A 19,321-nucleotide genomic window follows, 5' to 3' on the forward strand; every position below is an offset into this window, starting at 1 on the left:
CGGGACGGTCTTGCGGCGAACGGCTGCGGGCAGAGCTGCGGCGAGGGACGTCCTGGGAGCTTGCAGCTGGAGGAAGCCCCCGGTAAGTACCACTTATTTTAGCATATTTCCCCTGATGACTCCTTTAAGCTGTGAACCAATCACACATACCACAAGGATTTCATAAGAAAAAATGTATTTTATAATTCAAACCACACTGGTCCTTTCTATCCTGCTTCATTTTCCTTCATATTAACATTTGAAAATAAGAAATAGATCAAATTAAATTATGGGAATAAAGTTTAGAGACAAACACATTTTTTCAGTAGAAATGTTTATACATTTACATAGATCTGTGCAGTCCTGAAAGAGGGAAAAGTGAGGCAGAAAGAAGGGCAGAGGAATTTGGTTCCTAAAGAGGGACTGTCCCTCCAAAAGAGAGACAGTTGGGGGCTATGTTTATGAGGTTTAGGCTTCCTGTGTGATCTGGTAAGGGGGTCCTTTAGTACTTCATCTGATGTACAGAGAATGTGGCAGCTGGTTCAGTCAATCAATGGCCAGCATTCCACCTCTGGTGATTACAGCCTCATTACTTTGCTTGTCTTGTAGAATTTCTACATTGTTATTATTTGTCAATAAAACAGATTTTGCCATAAATATTTGTCAGAGATATTACTCCATTTCTGGTCACAATATCACTTCCTATTAAATTTCCCACCATGCTTTGCAGAGCAGAGGAAGCAGCTGAGTAGCTGGAAAAAGTGGGAGTTGGGAGGATCTCTGTATGCAGTTGTCGTGATTTATTGATTTCATGAGTTTGCTTAAGCTACACATAAACTAGCAATTCCTTTGACCGGAAACCATCTTTCCTGTACACTTTGGGTGACAGTTGTCTAGTGATCCTGTATAGGGATGATCAATGTGATGCAAATATTTCTGAGTTCATTAAGGTTTATTTAAATTTGTATGCAAATTTATGCAGCTTAAAAATGGAACAATTAAATCCCACCAAGGTTTAAATTGGTTGGTGCATTTTCAAGTTGCATAAATTTGCATACACATTTACATAATCCTACATGAACTCAGAAATCTTTGCATCTCATTGATTATCCCTAATCATGTACAGGCATGGAGGCCGGTGCATGCTGTGCTATGGGGAGAGAGGGTGAGGAGGAAGCATTACACTTCTGGAAGTACAATAGCAATCAGCTGGGTAAATCCAACATGGCATATTACCGCAGAGGATGGGGTCCCCTGTACAGTAAGTGGGCTGTCAGATGAAATGATGAAGAGTGATTGCTTTGGGTAGCCAGAGTCCACTGTATACAGCTTTAGAGTAAGGCCATATGGTGATAATAAGAGCATTCCTGCTACTTGCAGAGTGACCCCAACTCACCGTTGTAAAATAATGAATGGAATTCAATAGATAAATTCCAGCTGCAGGCAGAGTGATGTGTTGTAGCGAGGACCTTCGAAAGCACCGCATGAGATATTTGGGACATGTAGACTGCCAAAGTCATTCACTGCTGCAATATGCTAGCCCCGCCCCTGCTTGAGAAGAAGACACGCCCCTGAGGATGGGGAGGTACACATGTTGACCAGAGAAGAAAATGAGTTAATAAAAGGGGTTCCACCTGGAACATCCATCTGTCCTCAATGATGGGAACTTCTGCACCATTTATCATTAACAGACAATGCTGTTTTATCATATTTACCTAGATGTCCTCAATTAAAATGTACATAAGTTACATTGTGGACTGTTACTTTGTAGTAAGTGCATTATTTGTATTTAAAATAAAGGGGCTTTTTTAAATGGCAACAAAATGTCTTCATACAATGGGGAAACTGGGTGAAACACTTCTATTTTTCTTTTAGATAGCAAAACAAGAATTTTACTTTGTCAGTGTTATGCTTCTTTTTCACCAGTAGGTGACAGTAGAGCGCTGCTTATTACCCAGCTTTGAAAAGTAAGCAGCCAGCTGTTAAGGTGGCCATACACTGGTCGATTTGCCATCAAATGCGACCAACAGATAGATTCCTCTCTGATCAGAGGGATCGTATGGCTGCCTTTACTGCAAACAGATTGTGAATTGATTTCAGCATGAAACCGATTCACCACCTGTGGAGCTGCTGCGCCCCCCCAACCCCCCCCCCCCCCCCCACCACCCTGCATACATTACCTGATCCGGCCGGCGCGAGTCCCCCGGTCTCCGCTGTCTTTTTCTCCGCGCTCGGCTCCAGCTTCACTGTACTTCCTGTCCGGGGAAGTTTAAACAGTAGAGGGCACTCTACTGTTTAAACTTCCTGCCGGGACAGGAAGTAGCCAGCTGTAACCCAGAACCCAGCGGAGAAGGAGCAGCGGGGACTCGCGCCGGCCGGAGCAGGTAATGTATTGCCACTAGCGTCGGTCGTCGGGCATTCAAATGCCGCTATCGACGCACTCCCGACCCACCGGCGATTGAGGGAAATGTTCTGTACAGACGGAACGACGGGAATCGTCGGGAACAACCGATTTCCGACGGAAATCGATTGTTCTGTCAACGTTTACGCGACGATTTCACAGTCGATTCGATCACAGTGATCATATCGGCGGGAAAAATCGGTAAGTGTATGGGCCCCTTTAAAGGGAATTCACGTGGTTTCCTAGAAATCACCTGTCGTGCTGTACAGCAGATGGCACTGTACTCATTATATGGAGACGGTAAAGTCCCTCCGTTACTCCACTATAGAGAGACAGGTATAACAAAATTCCACTGCCTGTGTGTCCATGCATAGGGCAACCTGTGGAACCATGGTAGGTAATGCAGATACAGGTAGTCCCCCCGGTTAACGAACGGGATAAGGACTGTAGGTTCATTTTTAACCTGAATCTGTTCTGAAGTCAGAACAATGTGCTCTCTCTGTCCCCTTACCTCCTCTGTGCCCCCTCTGTGTCACCTCTGCCTCCTGTACCTGCTTATACAAGTTTAAAAGCCATTTTTCTTTGAATTTTTTCTTATCGATTTTCTCAAAAACTACAAGTCCAATTTGAAAAAAAAAATTGGGGGGCGTGTTCCCATGGAAACACTGAATCCATGCCGTTTGTGTAACGGCGGGTCATTCGTAAGTCGGGCGTTCGTAAGTTGGGGACTACCTGTATTACCTAAGACCAGCAGAGCACCAAGACAAGACCAGCACCAAAACATATCCCCATATTACCTACCATTGTCATGTCTATGTAGTGTATGAATCATTGTCTAGGGTCAATTTAGGGGGAAGCCAATGAACGTTTCTGTATGTATTTGGCATGTGGGAGGAAACCAAGGTAGACACAGGAAGAACATACAAACTCCATGCAGACGGTGCCCTGGCTGGGATTCGAACCGGTGACCCAGTACTTCAAGGCGAGAGTTCTAGAAGGTGGCACGTGAAAGACTGGCCCAGCTGCCTGTCTTGAACATGAATATAGAAGCAAACGTTGGCTGGCCTGTCCTCCTCATGTGCCTCTTGCTCTATCCCTGCTGTGACCTCTGCGGCTTTACTGAAGCCTGAGTCACCTGCATTTATGTATGGGAACATTACCCATACAGCAGCAAATACAGGCAACACATGCTTTAATAAACTGAGGACACACAGCAGGGACTGATCAAGAGGTGTACGAGGACCGGTTAGCACCTACCTGTAAACCTGCACATGTGACAGGTAACAGGGCCAGTCTTTCGTGCACCACCCTGTATATAGCTAGCTCGTGGCCTAGAGAAGAAACCGAGTGCACTCAAAAACAGGCACTTGAAAAAAAAAAAAAAAAGGTGTGTGGGGTGAATCCAACAGGAAGGTGGTATAGAGATTAATGTAATGCCTCGATCAGGGCAATGACCGGTAAAAAGAGCGCTGATAAAATAGCGAGCAGTGTGGTTGCCAGCTATGCAAAGTGCGGCTACAAATGGTAAACCTGGCACCCGCTATTTAACCACTTGCCGACCAGTGGATTTTACACTGATCGGTGCTGCGTGGGCTCTACAGCCCGCAGCACCGATCAGGAGTCCAGCAGGGCGATCAGACTACCCCCCTTTTTTCCCCACTAGGGGGATGTCCTGCTGGGGGGGTCTGATCGCCGCCGGCCATCTGCGTTTTGCGGGGGGGGGCTTCTCAAAGCCCCCCTCCGCAGCCATTTCTGCCCTCCCGCTCCTTACCTCCCTCCCTCCCTCTCTCCGTAATGCGCAGGACGGAGTTCCGTCCTGCGCATTGTAGGATAGGCTTCAGCCTATCATATGCCGGCGATCCCCGGCCAATCAGAGGCCGGGGATCGCCGATCTGCCTGACGGCGCTGCTGCGCAGCAGCGCCGTATGATGTAAACAGCGGGGATTTCCTCCCCGCCTGTTTACATTTTGCCGGAGAGCTGCGATCGGCGGCTCTCCGGCTGTTCACGGAGACACCCTCCGTGAACTGACATGGAAAGGCCGCTCGATCGAGCGGCCGTTTCCATGGTAACCCGCAGACGACCAGTTTACGCCAATCGGCGTTAGCTGGTCGTCAAGAGGTTAATTGGCAGGGGGGCCAGTGCCCTTGTTATCGGTCCTAACCATGGCAATTTACATTAATCTGTATAACACCCTTTTTAACAGATCTGATACTGCCTCCACAAAGCTTAATTCCAGTGCCCCTCCCAAAAAAAACCTGCAAAGACCATTCCATACCCACCACCCACCACACCAGCACTTAGGGCTGGTGCACACCGAGCGGCTTTTTGGGCGTTTTCAGATCCGCTTGCGGCTGCGGATCTGCTTGGTCAATGTATATCAATGGGGTGGTGCACACCAGAGCGGGAGGCGTTTTGCAGAAACGAAAAATGCCTGGGTGAGGCATTTTTTGGATTTCGGATGCGTTTCTGCCTCAATGTTAAGTATAGGAAAAACGCAAACCGCTCTGAAAAACGGCACTTCAGAGCGGTTTTGCAGGTGTTTTTGTTACAGAAGCTGTTCAGTAACAGCTTTACTGTAACAATATATGAAATCTACTATACTGAAAACCGCAGCAGCAATCCGCAAAACGCCATAGAAAAATAAAAAGCGTTTAAAAATCTGCTAGCATTTTGCGGATCTGCTAGCGGGTTTTGGTGTGCACCAGCCCATAAAGCATGTTTAAAAAAAAAAAAAAAAGCTGCAGATGCAACACACACACATTGCAGATGCAAAACACACACACACATTGCAGATGCAAAACACACACGCATACACACACACACTGCAGATGCAGTACACACACACTGCAGATGCAAAACACACACACACACACACACACACACACACACACACACACACACACACACACACACACACACACACACACACACACACACACACTGCAGATGCAGTACACACACACTGCAGATGCAAAACACACACTCACACACACACACTGCAGATGCAATACACATACACACACACACACACACACACACACTGCAGATGCAGTACACACACACACACTGCAGATGCAGTACACACACACACACTGCAGATGCAGTACACACACACACTGCAGATGCAGTACACACACACACTGCAGATGCAGTACACACACACACACACACACTGCAGATGCAGTACACACACACACTGCAGATGCAAAACACACACTCACACAGTCACTGCAGATGCAAAACACACACATACACTGCAGCTGTAATACACACATACACTGCAGCTGTAATACACACACTGCAGATGCAATAAGCACACACGCTGCAGATGCAAAACACACACACACACTGCAGATGCAAAACACACACACACTGCAGATGCAAAACACACACACATACTGCAGATGCAAAACACACACACATACTGCAGATGCAAAACACACACACATACTGCAGATGCAAAACACACACACACACACTGCAGATGCAATTTACACACACACTGCAGATGCAAAACACACACTAACACTGCAGATGCAAAACACACATACACTGCAGATGCAAAACACACATACACTGCAGATGCAATACACACACTGCAGATGCAATACACACACTGCAGATGCAATAAGCAAACACACACAGAGCAGATGCAAAACAGTCACACACAGTACACAAACACAGTACATACACATACACACACACACACTGCAGATGCAATACATACACACAGAGTACACACCCACACAGCTACACACACACACACACGCTGCAGATGCCATACACACATGCTGCAGATGCAATACACACACAGAGTACACACCCACACAGTTACACACACACACACGCTGCAAATGCAACACACACACAGGCCCAGTGCACACCGAGCGGATTTGGATGCGATCCGCTGGCCGCATCCGCCTGTAAATCCTCTTGGCTAATGTATTTCAATGGGCTGGTGCACACCAGAGCGGGTCGGTTTTAGCTGAAACGCAAACTCCCGGGCTGCAGCATTTTTTTGGATTTCTGAGGCGTTTCTGTCTTCAATGTTAAGTATAGAAAAAACGCAAAACGCTTGATAAAACGCCAGATCAGAGCGGTTTTCCAGGCGTTTTTGTTACAGTAGCTGTTCAGTAACAGCTTTACTGTAACAATATCTGTAATCTGCTACACAAAAACGCTACCAAAAATGCTTCACTTTTGTAACGATTGCGGAATTATCTCCGTGGTCAGCGCACAAGCTGTGCTCTGACACTGCGGAAATCCTCCACAAGCGTCTGAATAACAGAACCCAGCTGTGATGCAATGCACCTGTAGAGGGGAATTCCCACTGGCAGATGGAGCAACAGCGACAAAACACGTTAATGGTGCGGTTCTCCGCATGAAAAGCGCAACAGAGAAAACGCGCCAACCGTGACTAACAAAAGAACACAGAAAACACAAACAAACAAATAACAGAAACGCTTGCTAATCGGTTGCCTTACCTCAGGCAACAGCAAGCGTTTACTCCAGACCGCCAGATAGACAGACAACAGGAACAAGTCAGAAAGGATCCACTGCTCTTCCGCAAGAGCGAGTGCGATCCGTACACAGGAACAGGACTGAAAATATCCACTGCTCTTCCACAAGAGAGCGAGTGCGATCCGCACAACAAGACAGACAGAAGGAGTAACCAGCAGCAACCGCAGCCGAGGTCAACCTCCAAGATAGAACACAGAGAGATCCACCGCCTCTAATGCTAGGGCGAATGCGATCCAAACAGACAGAGCAATTTCCTGTCGGCCGCCGCTGGCGACAGAAGAATCGCAACAGAAAGACAGAACAAGGCAATACAGATAATATGACCTCACTAAGCTACAAAGAATGCAAGTGCACTCCCAAGGAACTACTCTAGGATAGCAATATTAGCAAACCATAAGCAGAGGGCTGAGACTCCAGGTAAGTTAGCACGAACAAACCTTCATGACCAGTAGGGAATTCTGGGAGGAAATGATATTTATACTGCCAGCCATCAAAGGAAGCAGCTAAGCAATTTGCATGACAAGTGGATGCAAATTCCTCACCAGAACAGCAATCCTGCAACTTGCAGAGTGAAGACAGGTCTCTTTTCCAGGGACCTGCAGCACTCAGACCTAAAAAATGGTCAAAAAGCTGCCTGCCTGTGCAGACAGCAGAGCAAATCATTACAACTTTAAGTAAAAAACGCTACACAAAACCACAAAATGCTAGCAAAACGCTTCATAATAATAAGAAAAAACGCTTCAAAAACCACTAGCATTTTGCGGATCTGCAAGCGGTTTTTGGTATGCACCAGGCCATAGAGTGCACATCCACACAGTTTTACACACACACACGCTGCAGATGCAATACACACACACAGATGCAATACACACACACAGAGTACACACCCACACAGTTAGTCCCGGTTCATATTAGTATTCTGAGCCAAAAGGATCCAGTGAGCGGATCTGGTCTCCGCTTCACCGGATCCGGATGGCTCAGTCTGTGGCCCGGTTCACATAGTGAAAACAGATCTGATCAATGATTGATCGGATCCGTTTTCACTCAGCAAATGCATACCTAATTTTCAGTAGTAGCCGGTAGTAGAGGCTTCCTCTTCTTCTGCTGTGACTACACAGCGCGCCGTGTGACTAGTCACATGAAGACGGAAGCCTCTACCGCCGGCTACTACTGAAAATTAGGTATGTATAAACTCCCCATCACCCATCCTCCCGGCTGCTGCACCCTCCCCTCACCCTCCCATCGCTAGATTTGCGTCGGCCCATTCCCCCATCCCGTGGAACGGTCCGTTTCTTCACTAGTGCGAAGAAACGTTCCGTTTTCCATTGCCCCAATGCAGCAGCATTTTTTGTCCGGATCTGTTCCGCTGGGCAGAACGGTCTGGAAAATTAGGGCCTCTAGCATTTTTTGGATCCGGGGACCGGAACGTACGGAACATATCCGTACCAACGGACGCATGTGAATGCATCCATAGGTTAACATTGGATCCATTCACATCCGTTCCGTTTGTACAGTATACGTTCCGATCCGCAAAAAACGCTAATGTGAACCGGGCCTTACACACACGCTGCAGATGCAATACACACACAGTACAGTGCAGTACACACACAGCAGATGAAAAAGAACAGAAACACACACTAAGGGCTCGTTTCCACTATAGCGAATCCGCATGCGGGCACTGCATGCGGATTCGCATACTCAATGTTAGGGGATGGGGCTGTTTCCACGTGTGCGGCGGCGTTTTTCGGTGCAGGAAAAATCTGCACGACAGGGTCGTCAGATTTCGCGTGCGGCAGGAATGCGGGCGAATCGCCGCTAATGCATTCAATAGGGAAATCGCATGCGGCTTTGTCATGCGGATTTCCCCGCGATTTTGCATGCGATTTCGCATGAAAGGCAATGGAACTTTACACAGGCAGTGACATGGTTAAATTCGCCTGGCTCCTTGCCATGCGAAATCGCGGGTAAATCCGCATGCGGAAACGCAGCCGCATGCGATTTCTTCAGTGGTGGAATCCAGGCGATTCCGCACCGCTACAGTGGAAACGAGCCCTAAGGGGGAAAATAAGTTACTCCAGCATGTGTTGTCACTGGCAGTCATATGTGTGATTGTATCACTCTCTCTCCGGTGGGGCACAACATTTTGCAAAATTGCACGAAAATTAAGTTAAAAATTACACGAAATTATGAAATACTACTATTGCATACAAAATCAATTACGATTTTCTCTGAAATTTCGCATTACGATTACGATGCAAAAATGCAAATTTCGATGCGAAATTTCGGCCCATCACTGGCCTGATGCGGTCTTTGGGTAGTTAAAGTGAATGGGAACCCGTATTAAAAAAAAAAAGTCAAATACTCACCTAAGGAGAGGGAGGCTCTGAGTCCCATAGAGCGTCCCCTCTCCTCTCCCGGTGCCCGCTGTTGTCCTGGCTCCCCTGTAGCAGTATTCGTCCGTTTCAGTCAAATACCGCTGTCTCCCGACCGGAGGGAGGCTTCGGAAATGCTTCGGGAGCCCTAGTGCTCCCGAAGACGGGCTGCTCTACACTGCGCACGCGCGCGCGCCCTTTACGACGCACTCGCGTGTGCGCCGCCTGTCTTCGGGAGGACTCGGCTCCCGAAGACTTCCGAAGTCCCCTCGGTGGAGGATGTGAATGGAGGAGCCAGTGCAGGACCGAGCCTTCCTTCTCCTTAGGTGAGTATCTGACTTTTTTAAAATTTAATAACTGATTCCCATTAGCTTTAAAAACACCCTGAGCAGGGGCATAAATTGAAAATCTGGCCTACCTGGGGCTTCCTCCACCCCCCCCCCGTAGTCCGCTAGGTTCCCCGGCAACCTCTTCCGTGGTCCCGCTAGCAGTAATCCAGCGGCTTTGGCTGAAGTCATGCATGCACAGCCTGTGCGCGCAGAGGTGCTTCATAATGCCGGCCACCGTAAGCATCCTGCGCATGCACGGTAATCCGAAGTTGCCAGATTACAGGAGCCGGCAGCGGGACCATGGAAAGGACCCATAGGATGCCAGAGGGTGCTGGAGGAAGCCCCAGGTAAGTCCAGTTTTTAATTTATGCCTCTGCTCAGGGTCCCTTTAAGCTTCCAGCAAGCAAGAATATACTCAGAATAATTTTCCACGACTTTGTCACCTATTTTTTTGGTACTTTTTCAATGGCCAAGTGCTAAAAATGTATTTTAAAGAAAATCTGTAATAGAATACATTGCCCCTGGGGCTTCCCCCCTCAGGAGGGGGAAGCCTCTGGATCTTAATGAGGCTTCCCCCATCCTTGTGTAGCACTAATCCAGCGCTGCCTCCCCCCGAAAATCCACCTGTCAGCAGATGTGTGCACATATGGGGGGTTTTAACTTAGGGATCCATCGCAGTACCATCTATCTCCTCGGGCTCCGGATGAAATAGCTGAGCCAAATCGGGTCCGTTCGATTGATCCAATCACATTGGCTCACAGTGATCACAGGCTCAGGAGCCAACAAAAACCGCTCCTGATCGTCTCATGGAGCTCTGCTGCATACCTCCCAACTTGTTGAGATGAGAAAGAGGGACACTTAAGCCACGCCCCTGCCACACCCCTGATCACGCCCCCAGCACACCCCTAGTCATGAATACCATAAAGATTTCATGAGAAAAATATGTTGTTTTATAATTCAGACCACATTGGTCCTTTTTATCCTGGTTTATTTTCCTTCATATTAACATTTTAAAATTAGTAATATATCAATTTAAAGCATGGGAATAAAGTTTAAAGTCAAACGCATTTTTTAGTAGTGAAATACATATATTTACATAGAAAGAGGGACAAATTCCAGAAATAGGGACAAATGAGGAGGAAAGCGGGACAGGGCTCCCAAAGAGGGACAGTTGGGAGTCATGCTGCTGTCATAGTGTGTCGCTTCAGCGACTGGAGAGCATAGTGAACGATGGGAGAGTGTCGTGAACGAAGAGAGCGACGGGTCTGTGAGGCGAGACTTTTTTGTACCAGCAGTTTCTGGAGGACAGAGACTGCTGGTACAGAAGTGGTTAAAGGACACCTATAAGCAAATACAAAAAAACCTCGTACAGGACCCTCCAGGCAGCGGGGGCGAGGATGCGCATGGCCAGGGCCGTGAACATGCAGTGCCAGCGACATTGAAGTCAGCTAAAACTTAAGTGAGCCGCAGAGGATCATTTTGTCCCAGGTCACGCGCAGGGCATCTGCAGGGGGTCAGTAGAAGCCCTAGGTAAGCAGAACTTTTTGCAGAAATACTATCAATAATGATAATATAAATAAGAGCCATCTCCAGGTTTCACTTTTACTTTGTATCCCTCTGATGTCTCTCAGCTGTAGTGTTGTCCGGATCATGAACGATTCGGATCCGAATCTATTTTGTGAGTCGAATCATCCAAATCATCAAAATTAGTGATTCGGATCGCAAAAGGGGCGGGGCCAGGAGCAACACGCCCCCTCTCAGCGGGCAGCGGGGTCCTGGAAGCAGAGCAGAGATGGATCGCTCTGTTGGAGGGGACTCAGGGGAGCCAGCCTTGCAGGGACAGGTAGATGAGAGAGAGGGGACATGGGTGCCACTGCCAGATATGTGTAGAGCACACAGTGGCGTAGCTAAGGAGCTGTGGGCCCCGATGCAAGTTTTACAATGGGGCCCCTCAAGCACTCTATACATAACAATTTATACGGCGCAAAATCTGCCAATGGCAACTACAGTGTCAGAGGTGCAAGAAGGGGATGGGGAACAGTTTGTTAATGATTACCACTATTCAAAGTATCTACAGAAGTCATTATTATGAGCATAGGACCAATAGAGAGCTAATTCTGTAGTTAAGGGAGGGCCCTTCGGGGCCCCTCTGGCCCAAGGGCCCCGATGCGGTCGCTACCTCTGCACCCCCTATTGCTACGCCCCTGAGAGCACACATACTGGCTATAATGTGCTGCTGATTATAGGCTGTCTGTTCCTAGTCATGCACAGTGAACACATTGGAAACTTTTGGCTCAGCACAGCTCAGTAACTTTGCAGGCACTGTGATTGCAGGGCAAGATGATCCTCCTGCACTCGCTCTAAACAGCTGCATTTCACTTCTGGGAATGCTTTCTTTCACTGTGCGACGTTTCCATTCAAGTACACAGATGAGCATATAGGTGAAATATATGTAAAGCATATGATTGCAGCATGTGGGTATTGTGTGCAAGCAAACATTTCTGCTCTCTGCTCCTCCCTCCTCTGTCCACTCCCTGCTCTCTATCCATCTTCTCTGTGTGTCCACCCCCTCCCCTTCTCCTGTCCTGCTAGTCATTTCACCCCGGAATGCTTCCCTTGTAAAATGATCCGAGACTCGGATCATAGATCCGGATCTTTTCAATGATCCGATTCGAATCATCCGGATCATTGAAAAGATCCGAACTTCCCATCAATCTTCCCGAGTTCCTCTGCCCGGCAACAGCTGACATCCCTCTACTTATTTTCCTATTGGACAGAGGCAGTGCTCCTCCAATCACCACAGAGTTACTGACTCACTGTGTGACGCTTCCTGAGCTGCTGCTGCTGCTGAAGTTCCTGCTGGTGTTTGGGGTCTCAGTATCCCCCCAGGAGGGAGAAGATGGCCCCCCTCATCCTGCTTATCCTGGGGGTGTCAGGAGTGTATGGTGGTGAGTAGAGGGGTTATTATGGGGGATTCTGCTGGTGTTTGGGAGTCTCAGTATCCCCCCAGGAGGGAGAAGATTGGCCCCACTCATCCTGCTTATCCTGGGGGTGTCAGGAGTGTATGGTGGTGAGTAGAGGCGGAGGGGTGGTTATGGGGGGGGGGGGGGGGGGGATTCTGCTGGTGTTTGGAGGTCTCAGTGTCCCCCCAGGAGGGAGAAGATGGGCCCCCCTCATCCTGCTTATCCTGGGGGTGTCAGGAGTGTATGGTGGTGAGTAGAGTGGGAGGGGTTATTGTGGGGGATTCTGCTGGTGTTTGGAGGTCTCAGTATCCCCCCAGGAGGAAGAAGATGGCCCCCCTCATCCTGCTTATCCTGGGGGTGTCAGGAGTGTATGGTGGTGAGTAGAGGGGGAGGGGTTATTGTGGGGTATTCTGCTGGTGTTTGGAGGTCTCAGTATCCCCCCAGGAGGGAGAAGATGGCCCCCCCTCATCCTGCTTATCCTGGGGGTGTCAGGAGTGTATGGTGGTGAGTAGAGTGGGAGGGGTTATTGTGGGGGATTCTGCTGGTGTTTGGAGGTCTCAGTATCCCCCCAGGAGGGAGAAGATGGCCCCCCCTCATCCTGCTTATCCTGGGGGTGTCAGGAGTGTATGGTGGTGAGTAGAGTGGGAGGGGTTATTGTGGGGGATTCTGCTGGTGTTTGGAGGTCTCAGTATCCCCCCAGGAGGGAGAAGATGGCCCCCCTCATCCTGCTTATCCTGGGGGTGTCAGGAGTGTATGGTGGTGAGTAGAGTGGGAGGGGTTATTGTGGGGGATTCTGCTGGTGTTTGGAGGTCTCAGTATCCCCCCAGGAGGGAGAAGATGGCCCCCCTCATCCTGCTTATCCTGGGGGTGTCAGGAGTGTATGGTGGTGAGTAGAGTGGGAGGGGTTATTGTGGGGGATTCTGCTGGTGTTTGGAGGTCTCAGCATCCCCCCAGGAGGGAGAAGATGCCCCCCCCCCTCATCCTGCTTATCCTGGGGGTGTCAGGAGTGTATGGTGGTGAGTAGAGGGGGGAGGGGTTATTATGGGGGATTCTGCTGGTGTTTGGAGGTCTCAGTATCCCCCCAGGAGGGAGAAGATGGCCCCCCTCATCCTGCTTATCCTGGGGGTGTCAGGAGTGTATGGTGGTGAGTAGAGTGGGAGGGGTTATTGTGGGGGATTCTGCTGGTGTTTGGAGGTCTCAGCATCCCCCCAGGAGGGAGAAGATGGCCCCCCCTCATCCTGCTTATCCTGGGGGTGTCAGGAGTGTATGGTGGTGAGTAGAGTGGGAGGGGTTATTGTGGGGGATTCTGCTGGTGTTTGGAGGTCTCAGTATCCCCCCAGGAGGGAGAAGATGGCCCCCCTCATCCTGCTTATCCTGGGGGTGTCAGGAGTGTATGGTGGTGAGTAGAGTGGGAGGGGTTATTGTGGGGGATTCTGCTGGTGTTTGGAGGTCTCAGTATCCCCCCAGGAGGGAGAAGATGGCCCCCCTCATCCTGCTTATCCTGGGGGTGTCAGGAGTGTATGGTGGTGAGTAGAGTGGGAGGGGTTATTGTGGGGGATTCTGCTGGTGTTTGGAGGTCTCAGTATCCCCCCAGGAGGGAGAAGATGGCCCCCCTCATCCTGCTTATCCTGGGGGTGTCAGGAGTGTATGGTGGTGAGTAGAGTGGGAGGGGTTATTGTGGGGGATTCTGCTGGTGTTTGGAGGTCTCAGTATCCCCCCAGGAGGGAGAAGATGGCCCCCCTCATCCTGCTTATCCTGGGGGTGTCAGGAGTGTATGGTGGTGAGTAGAGTGGGAGGGGTTATTGTGGGGGATTCTGCTGGTGTTTGGAGGTCTCAGTATCCCCCCAGGAGGGAGAAGATGGCCCCCCTCATCCTGCTTATCCTGGGGGTGTCAGGAGTGTATGGTGGTGAGTAGAGTGGGAGGGGTTATTGTGGGGGATTCTGCTGGTGTTTGGAGGTCTCAGCATCCCCCCAGGAGGGAGAAGATGGCCCCCCCTCATCCTGCTTATCCTGGGGGTGTCAGGAGTGTATGGTGGTGAGTAGAGGGGGGAGGGGTTATTATGGGGGATTCTGCTGGTGTTTGGGGCCTCCGTACCCCCCCCCCCCCAGGAGGGAGAAGGTGCCCCCCCCTCATCCCGCTTACCCCGGCGGTGTCAGGAGTGTATAGTGGTGAGTACAGGGGGAGGGGTTATTATGGGGGAATTCTGCTGGTGTTTGGGGGTCTCAGTATCCCCCAGGAGGGAGAAGATGGTCCCCCTCATCCTGCTTATCCTGGGGGTGTCAGGAGTGTATGGTGGTGAGTAGAGGGGGAGGGGTTATTATGGGGGAATTCTGCTGGTGTTTGGGGGTGTCAGTATACCCCCAGCTGGCAGGGCCCCTAGAAGGTGACACATTGATTGTGCGCGACCCCCCCAGGAAGTGAACTGTCATGTGGCATCCAACCAACACCGCGCCAGTTCACCAGCCGCAGCTCACCTGATCCTGGCTGCAGGCAGTGGCTTCTGGCAAGAACAGGGCTGTGGGAAAATGGTGTCTGCAGCCCAGCAATTGAGTCTATTTGTGTCTCCAGTGCTGGGCTTTGGGCGCCATTTTCCCGTAGCCCTGCTCTGACTGTCTGTGGGAGTTTTTCAGCTGAACTTGCTGCTCTGAAAATTGATCGGGGAGTAACATTATACGGAGCAGTGCTTTTCAGCGCTGCTAGATTTGGGCGCAGCCAGCGCCGCCATAGACTGTAATGGGAATCAGTCTATAGCGGCGCTCAGTGAGGAAGGTCGGCTCCGTCAGAAGACGGAGCCGAAGTTGCTTAAAAAAACACAATAATTCGGCCTCCAGCAATCGCTGGAAGCCGAATTATTTCATTCCCCCACTATCCATGTCGGCCTGGAGGGGGAATAGTAATTAAAACGCCCCGGACTTGTGCAGAAGCAGGACCAGCCATTTAACAGCTGGATCCTGCGCCCAAGTCTACCAGCGCCGTATTCAAATGTACGCACATTATAGGCCAAAAGAGGAGTCTTCTGCTAGGTGAGTAAACTGTTTTATTTTCAGGTGCACCACTACCACCAAGGCTATTAGGGGGCACTAATGGGGGGATGGGAGATAAAAGGGGAATACTGCCTGCGCAGTACAGACCGGCGGACGTCCGATGACGTCAGCGCGCCCGCGTGGGACGCAGAAGTGCCAGGCCTTGGAGCGCAGAAGAGCCCGACCTGGCAGCCGGCCTGGCCAGGTCGGGTCGGCCACCGGAAACCACCGGGAGCCTGCGGAGCAGCGGCGAGGGCACCTCCTGCCTGCCACGGGCTGGAGGAAGCCCCAGGCAAGTGTATATAGATTTTTATTTTTTTACCCCCCTCCCTGAACCTTCCCTTTAACTGTCCCCAGGAGAGGCTCACAATCTAATCCCTCTCATGGTTTGATGCCTATGAGAGAGTACTGTAGTGTATGGATCGCAGTCTAGGGCCAATTTAGGAGGGGGGAATAAAAGTAATAGGGTTTTTTTTACAAAAAAGTATTTTTATTAATTAAAAAAAAACCAAAAATAAACACAGCAGCAAACAGAGACCACCAAAATACAGTTCTATTGGTGGGAAGAAAAGGAGGGAAAATATATTTCGGTGGTACGTTTTATGACTGAGCAATAAATCATTAAAGTGGTGCAGTGCTGAATTGTAAAAAATCGCCTGGTCACTAGAGGGGTTTAAACCTGTGGTCCTCAAGAGGTTAAGGGGGGAAATGCTGCCTGACTGTATTTTTTCAGGAAAACGCTGAACATTATGTGTCTTTTCGGGGAAACCCCGCCTCATTATGTGTATTTTCTGGAAAATGCTGCTTCATTATGTGTATTTTGTGTGTAATAGCTGCGCATTATGTGTATTTTATAAGAAATACTGCCACATTATGTGTGTTTGGAGGAAATACTGCCGCATTATGTGTATTTTCTGAGGAAACGCTGCCTCATTATGTTTGTTTGGGGAAATGCTTTGCATTATGTGTATGTTCTGGCAAACGCTGCTGAATTATGTGTACTTTGTGGGGAAGTGCTGCACATTATGTGTATTTTATGAGAAATACTGCTGCATTATGTATATTTTGGGGGAAAAAGCTGCCGCATAATGTGTCTTGCTGTCTGAGGGGGTCTGTGATGGAGGATATTTCATTGCACTTCAAGGTAGCCATTTGGTTACTCAGGTTTCTGATTAAAAAAAAATGTGTTTTAATATGTTGTGTCGCTCAACTATATGTTTTTCTTACACATATAAGCACAATACAGTACTCGTGTAGGTTAGTACATGGAACGGTTCATTATACCAGAACATTCTCTTTTGAAAAAGATTCTGGTATAACACACTGTGTACTGACCAATATGACACCTTTATTATTGCGCATATAGATGGAAGACAAACATATAGCTGAGAGTGGTTAAGTTTTTCACTGTAACCTGCTCTCTACTTGCTGACTGAGGGGGTCTGCCTGCTGTCCCTTGGCCTGTGTTTGGTGTCAAAGAATCCCTGCTGCTGCCATTTGCTGTTTGTGGGTGGGGAAAAGTTATCTAATTATTGGCTGGTGCACTCCAGAAGAGCTTTTCTGAGCGCTTTGTGATTTTGAAAGCTCCTGCTAATGTTATCCTATGTGTGTGTTCTCACTGGAGCGATGTGATTTTGTAAAAATTCCCCATAGTATTGCATTAGCAAGAGCTTTTAAAATCTCTTTAAAAAGCTCTGGTAGTGTGCACCAGCCCTATCTTTAGGTACGCTTTGCCTAACTGTGTTTCGGGAGAAAACTCAAGCCCACTGTCTTTGCGTTACACTGTTGCATTACCGTTAGCTCTGCCCACTTCCTATTATGGTCACACCTATCCTGTTCTTGTCCAACCCCTCAGTCAAACTTGAGAACCCCATGTGGCTCTTGAGTCACAAAGTTTGCCCACCCTTGCTGTAGCCAATGGCATACCTCTGGGGTAGAATCCACAATCACATGGGGGCCCAGCAGGGAGAAGGGACCTGGACTTCTTCCTTCCTCCGCCAGGGTCCTCTCCTTTGCTCCCTTGGCTGTGTTCTGTCATCCAGACCTACAGATCAACTGAGCGGAGGTGACAGCCAGGGCTTACCAGTGTCACCATCAGATCTCTCTGGCACTCCCACTGCAGTCACTAGGTGTCCTCTGGCCTCAGCCTTCCACATGATCTATGTTTTCCTGCACATCACATGACTTCACGTGACATGTGGAGGACCGAGAAGAATAAAGTATTGTAGGACTTCGGGTTCCTGCCCTTCTTCAAGTTGCTCAGTTCTGAGTGCCTTCAAGTTCCCAGTGAACTGGGCAACATGAAGAAGGGCAGGAGCCCGACACAGCGGACTGTTTTGCCCTACAGTACTTTTTAAATATTTGTGTTTTTGATACAATAAATTGTGATTTAAACTTTGAAGTGGTGCGGAAATCTACAATACTTTCTGCTGATACATCCGTGGTGCCCGGATTCTGGTTCTTTGCACAATCAGGGCCGGCCTTAGGTTTCACAGCGCCCTGAGCGTAATCAGATTTTGGTGACACCCCCCCCCCCCTCCATTCATCCTCTTCTGGCACACACAGGCCCATATGCAATTCACCTTTTCTTCTTAGTTATGTCCTAGATAGGTGGAGAGGTAGACAGAGAGGGAGGGAGGGAGGGAGAGAGACAGCGTGGGCAGAGAGGTGGACAGAGAGGGAGGGAGACAGAGAGGGAGGGAGACAGAGAGTGTAGACAGAGAGGGAGGGAGACAGAGAGTGTAGACAGAGAGGGAGGGAGACAGTGTGGACAGAGGTGGAGGGAGAAAGTGTGGGCAGAGGTAAACAGAGAGGGAGGGAGAGTGTGGGTAGAGAGGTGGACAGAGGTAAACAGAGAGGGAGGGAGAGAGTGTGGGTAGAGAGGTGGACAGAGGTAAACAGAGAGGGAGGGAGAGAGTGTGTGTAGAGAGGTGGACAGAGGTAAACAGAGAGGGAGGGAGAGAGTGTGGGTAGAGAGCTTAACCCCCCTGGCGGTATTCACGAGCAGAGCTCGGGCTGACTGACACATGTCAGGAGCGGTAAGCACGAGCTCTGCTCGTTTGGGCAAAAACAGTGCACACAGGCTTCTTCCCCCCCGGTCGCCGGATTCCCCATTACCACTCTGATCTTCCGGGACCCGGAGGCCACGGAAGCGCTGGAGGACAGCGATCTGCAGTCACTGGCGGACTCCAGTGACAGTGACGCACCTGGGGATCTGTCATCCGACCCAGATAGCGACAGCGACTCCATCACCAGCGAAGTTTGGTGCCGCATCGACCAGGTTTGGTGCCCCATTGACCTTTCTCAGGCTCCGCCACCGCCCCCACGTTTCCCTTTTACTGGGGAGCCCGGCATGAAGAAGGAGTGCGAGTGCAACAGGGGTTGCATACCTGCAACTTTTCTTCTCGGAGACGGTTATTGAGAAGATAGTGGAGGAGACCAATCGGTATGCCACCCAACAATTGGCTACTCCTCAAGGATTCTTTTGGGATCGCTTTGGGATCAAATCATACACTCTATGCGAGTCGAGTACCGGATACATCTGGAACACTATTTTGTATACGGGAAAAGGCACAAAATTTTGTCCCAGGTTTAGCGAGTTTGGAGTGGCGACATTGTCTGTATTGTCCCTTCTGGAGCCTACTGGACAAAGGCTACTGTCTCACCACAATTAATTTCTATACCTCCCCTGAACTGTCTTGAGAGTCTTATAAAGCACACCTATGGCACCG

At 49.5% G+C, this 19,321-nt stretch overlaps 1 protein-coding gene across 4 annotated transcripts in view; it reads left to right on the forward strand.

The window, feature by feature from the left end:
- Window positions 1-12,893: 12,893 nt before the first annotated feature.
- LOC137528727 (class I histocompatibility antigen, F10 alpha chain-like) overlaps window positions 12,894-19,321 on the forward strand; it is a 72,863-nt gene continuing 66,435 nt past the window's right edge. For 2 of the 4 annotated variants that reach the window (XM_068250241.1, XM_068250244.1), the window contains exon 1: window positions 14,396-14,473. In XM_068250241.1, coding sequence (XP_068106342.1) covers window positions 14,425-14,473 — 49 coding nt within the window. In that variant the 5' untranslated portion in view covers window positions 14,396-14,424. Of the gene's footprint in view, window positions 12,943-14,395; window positions 14,474-14,802; window positions 14,863-19,321 lie in introns of those variants that run through there. The other 2 variants (XM_068250243.1, XM_068250242.1) reach the window with 2 other exon arrangements.

Source organism: Hyperolius riggenbachi, chromosome 8 (assembly GCF_040937935.1).
Source record: "Hyperolius riggenbachi isolate aHypRig1 chromosome 8, aHypRig1.pri, whole genome shotgun sequence".
Lineage (NCBI taxonomy): Eukaryota > Metazoa > Chordata > Amphibia > Anura > Hyperoliidae > Hyperolius > Hyperolius riggenbachi.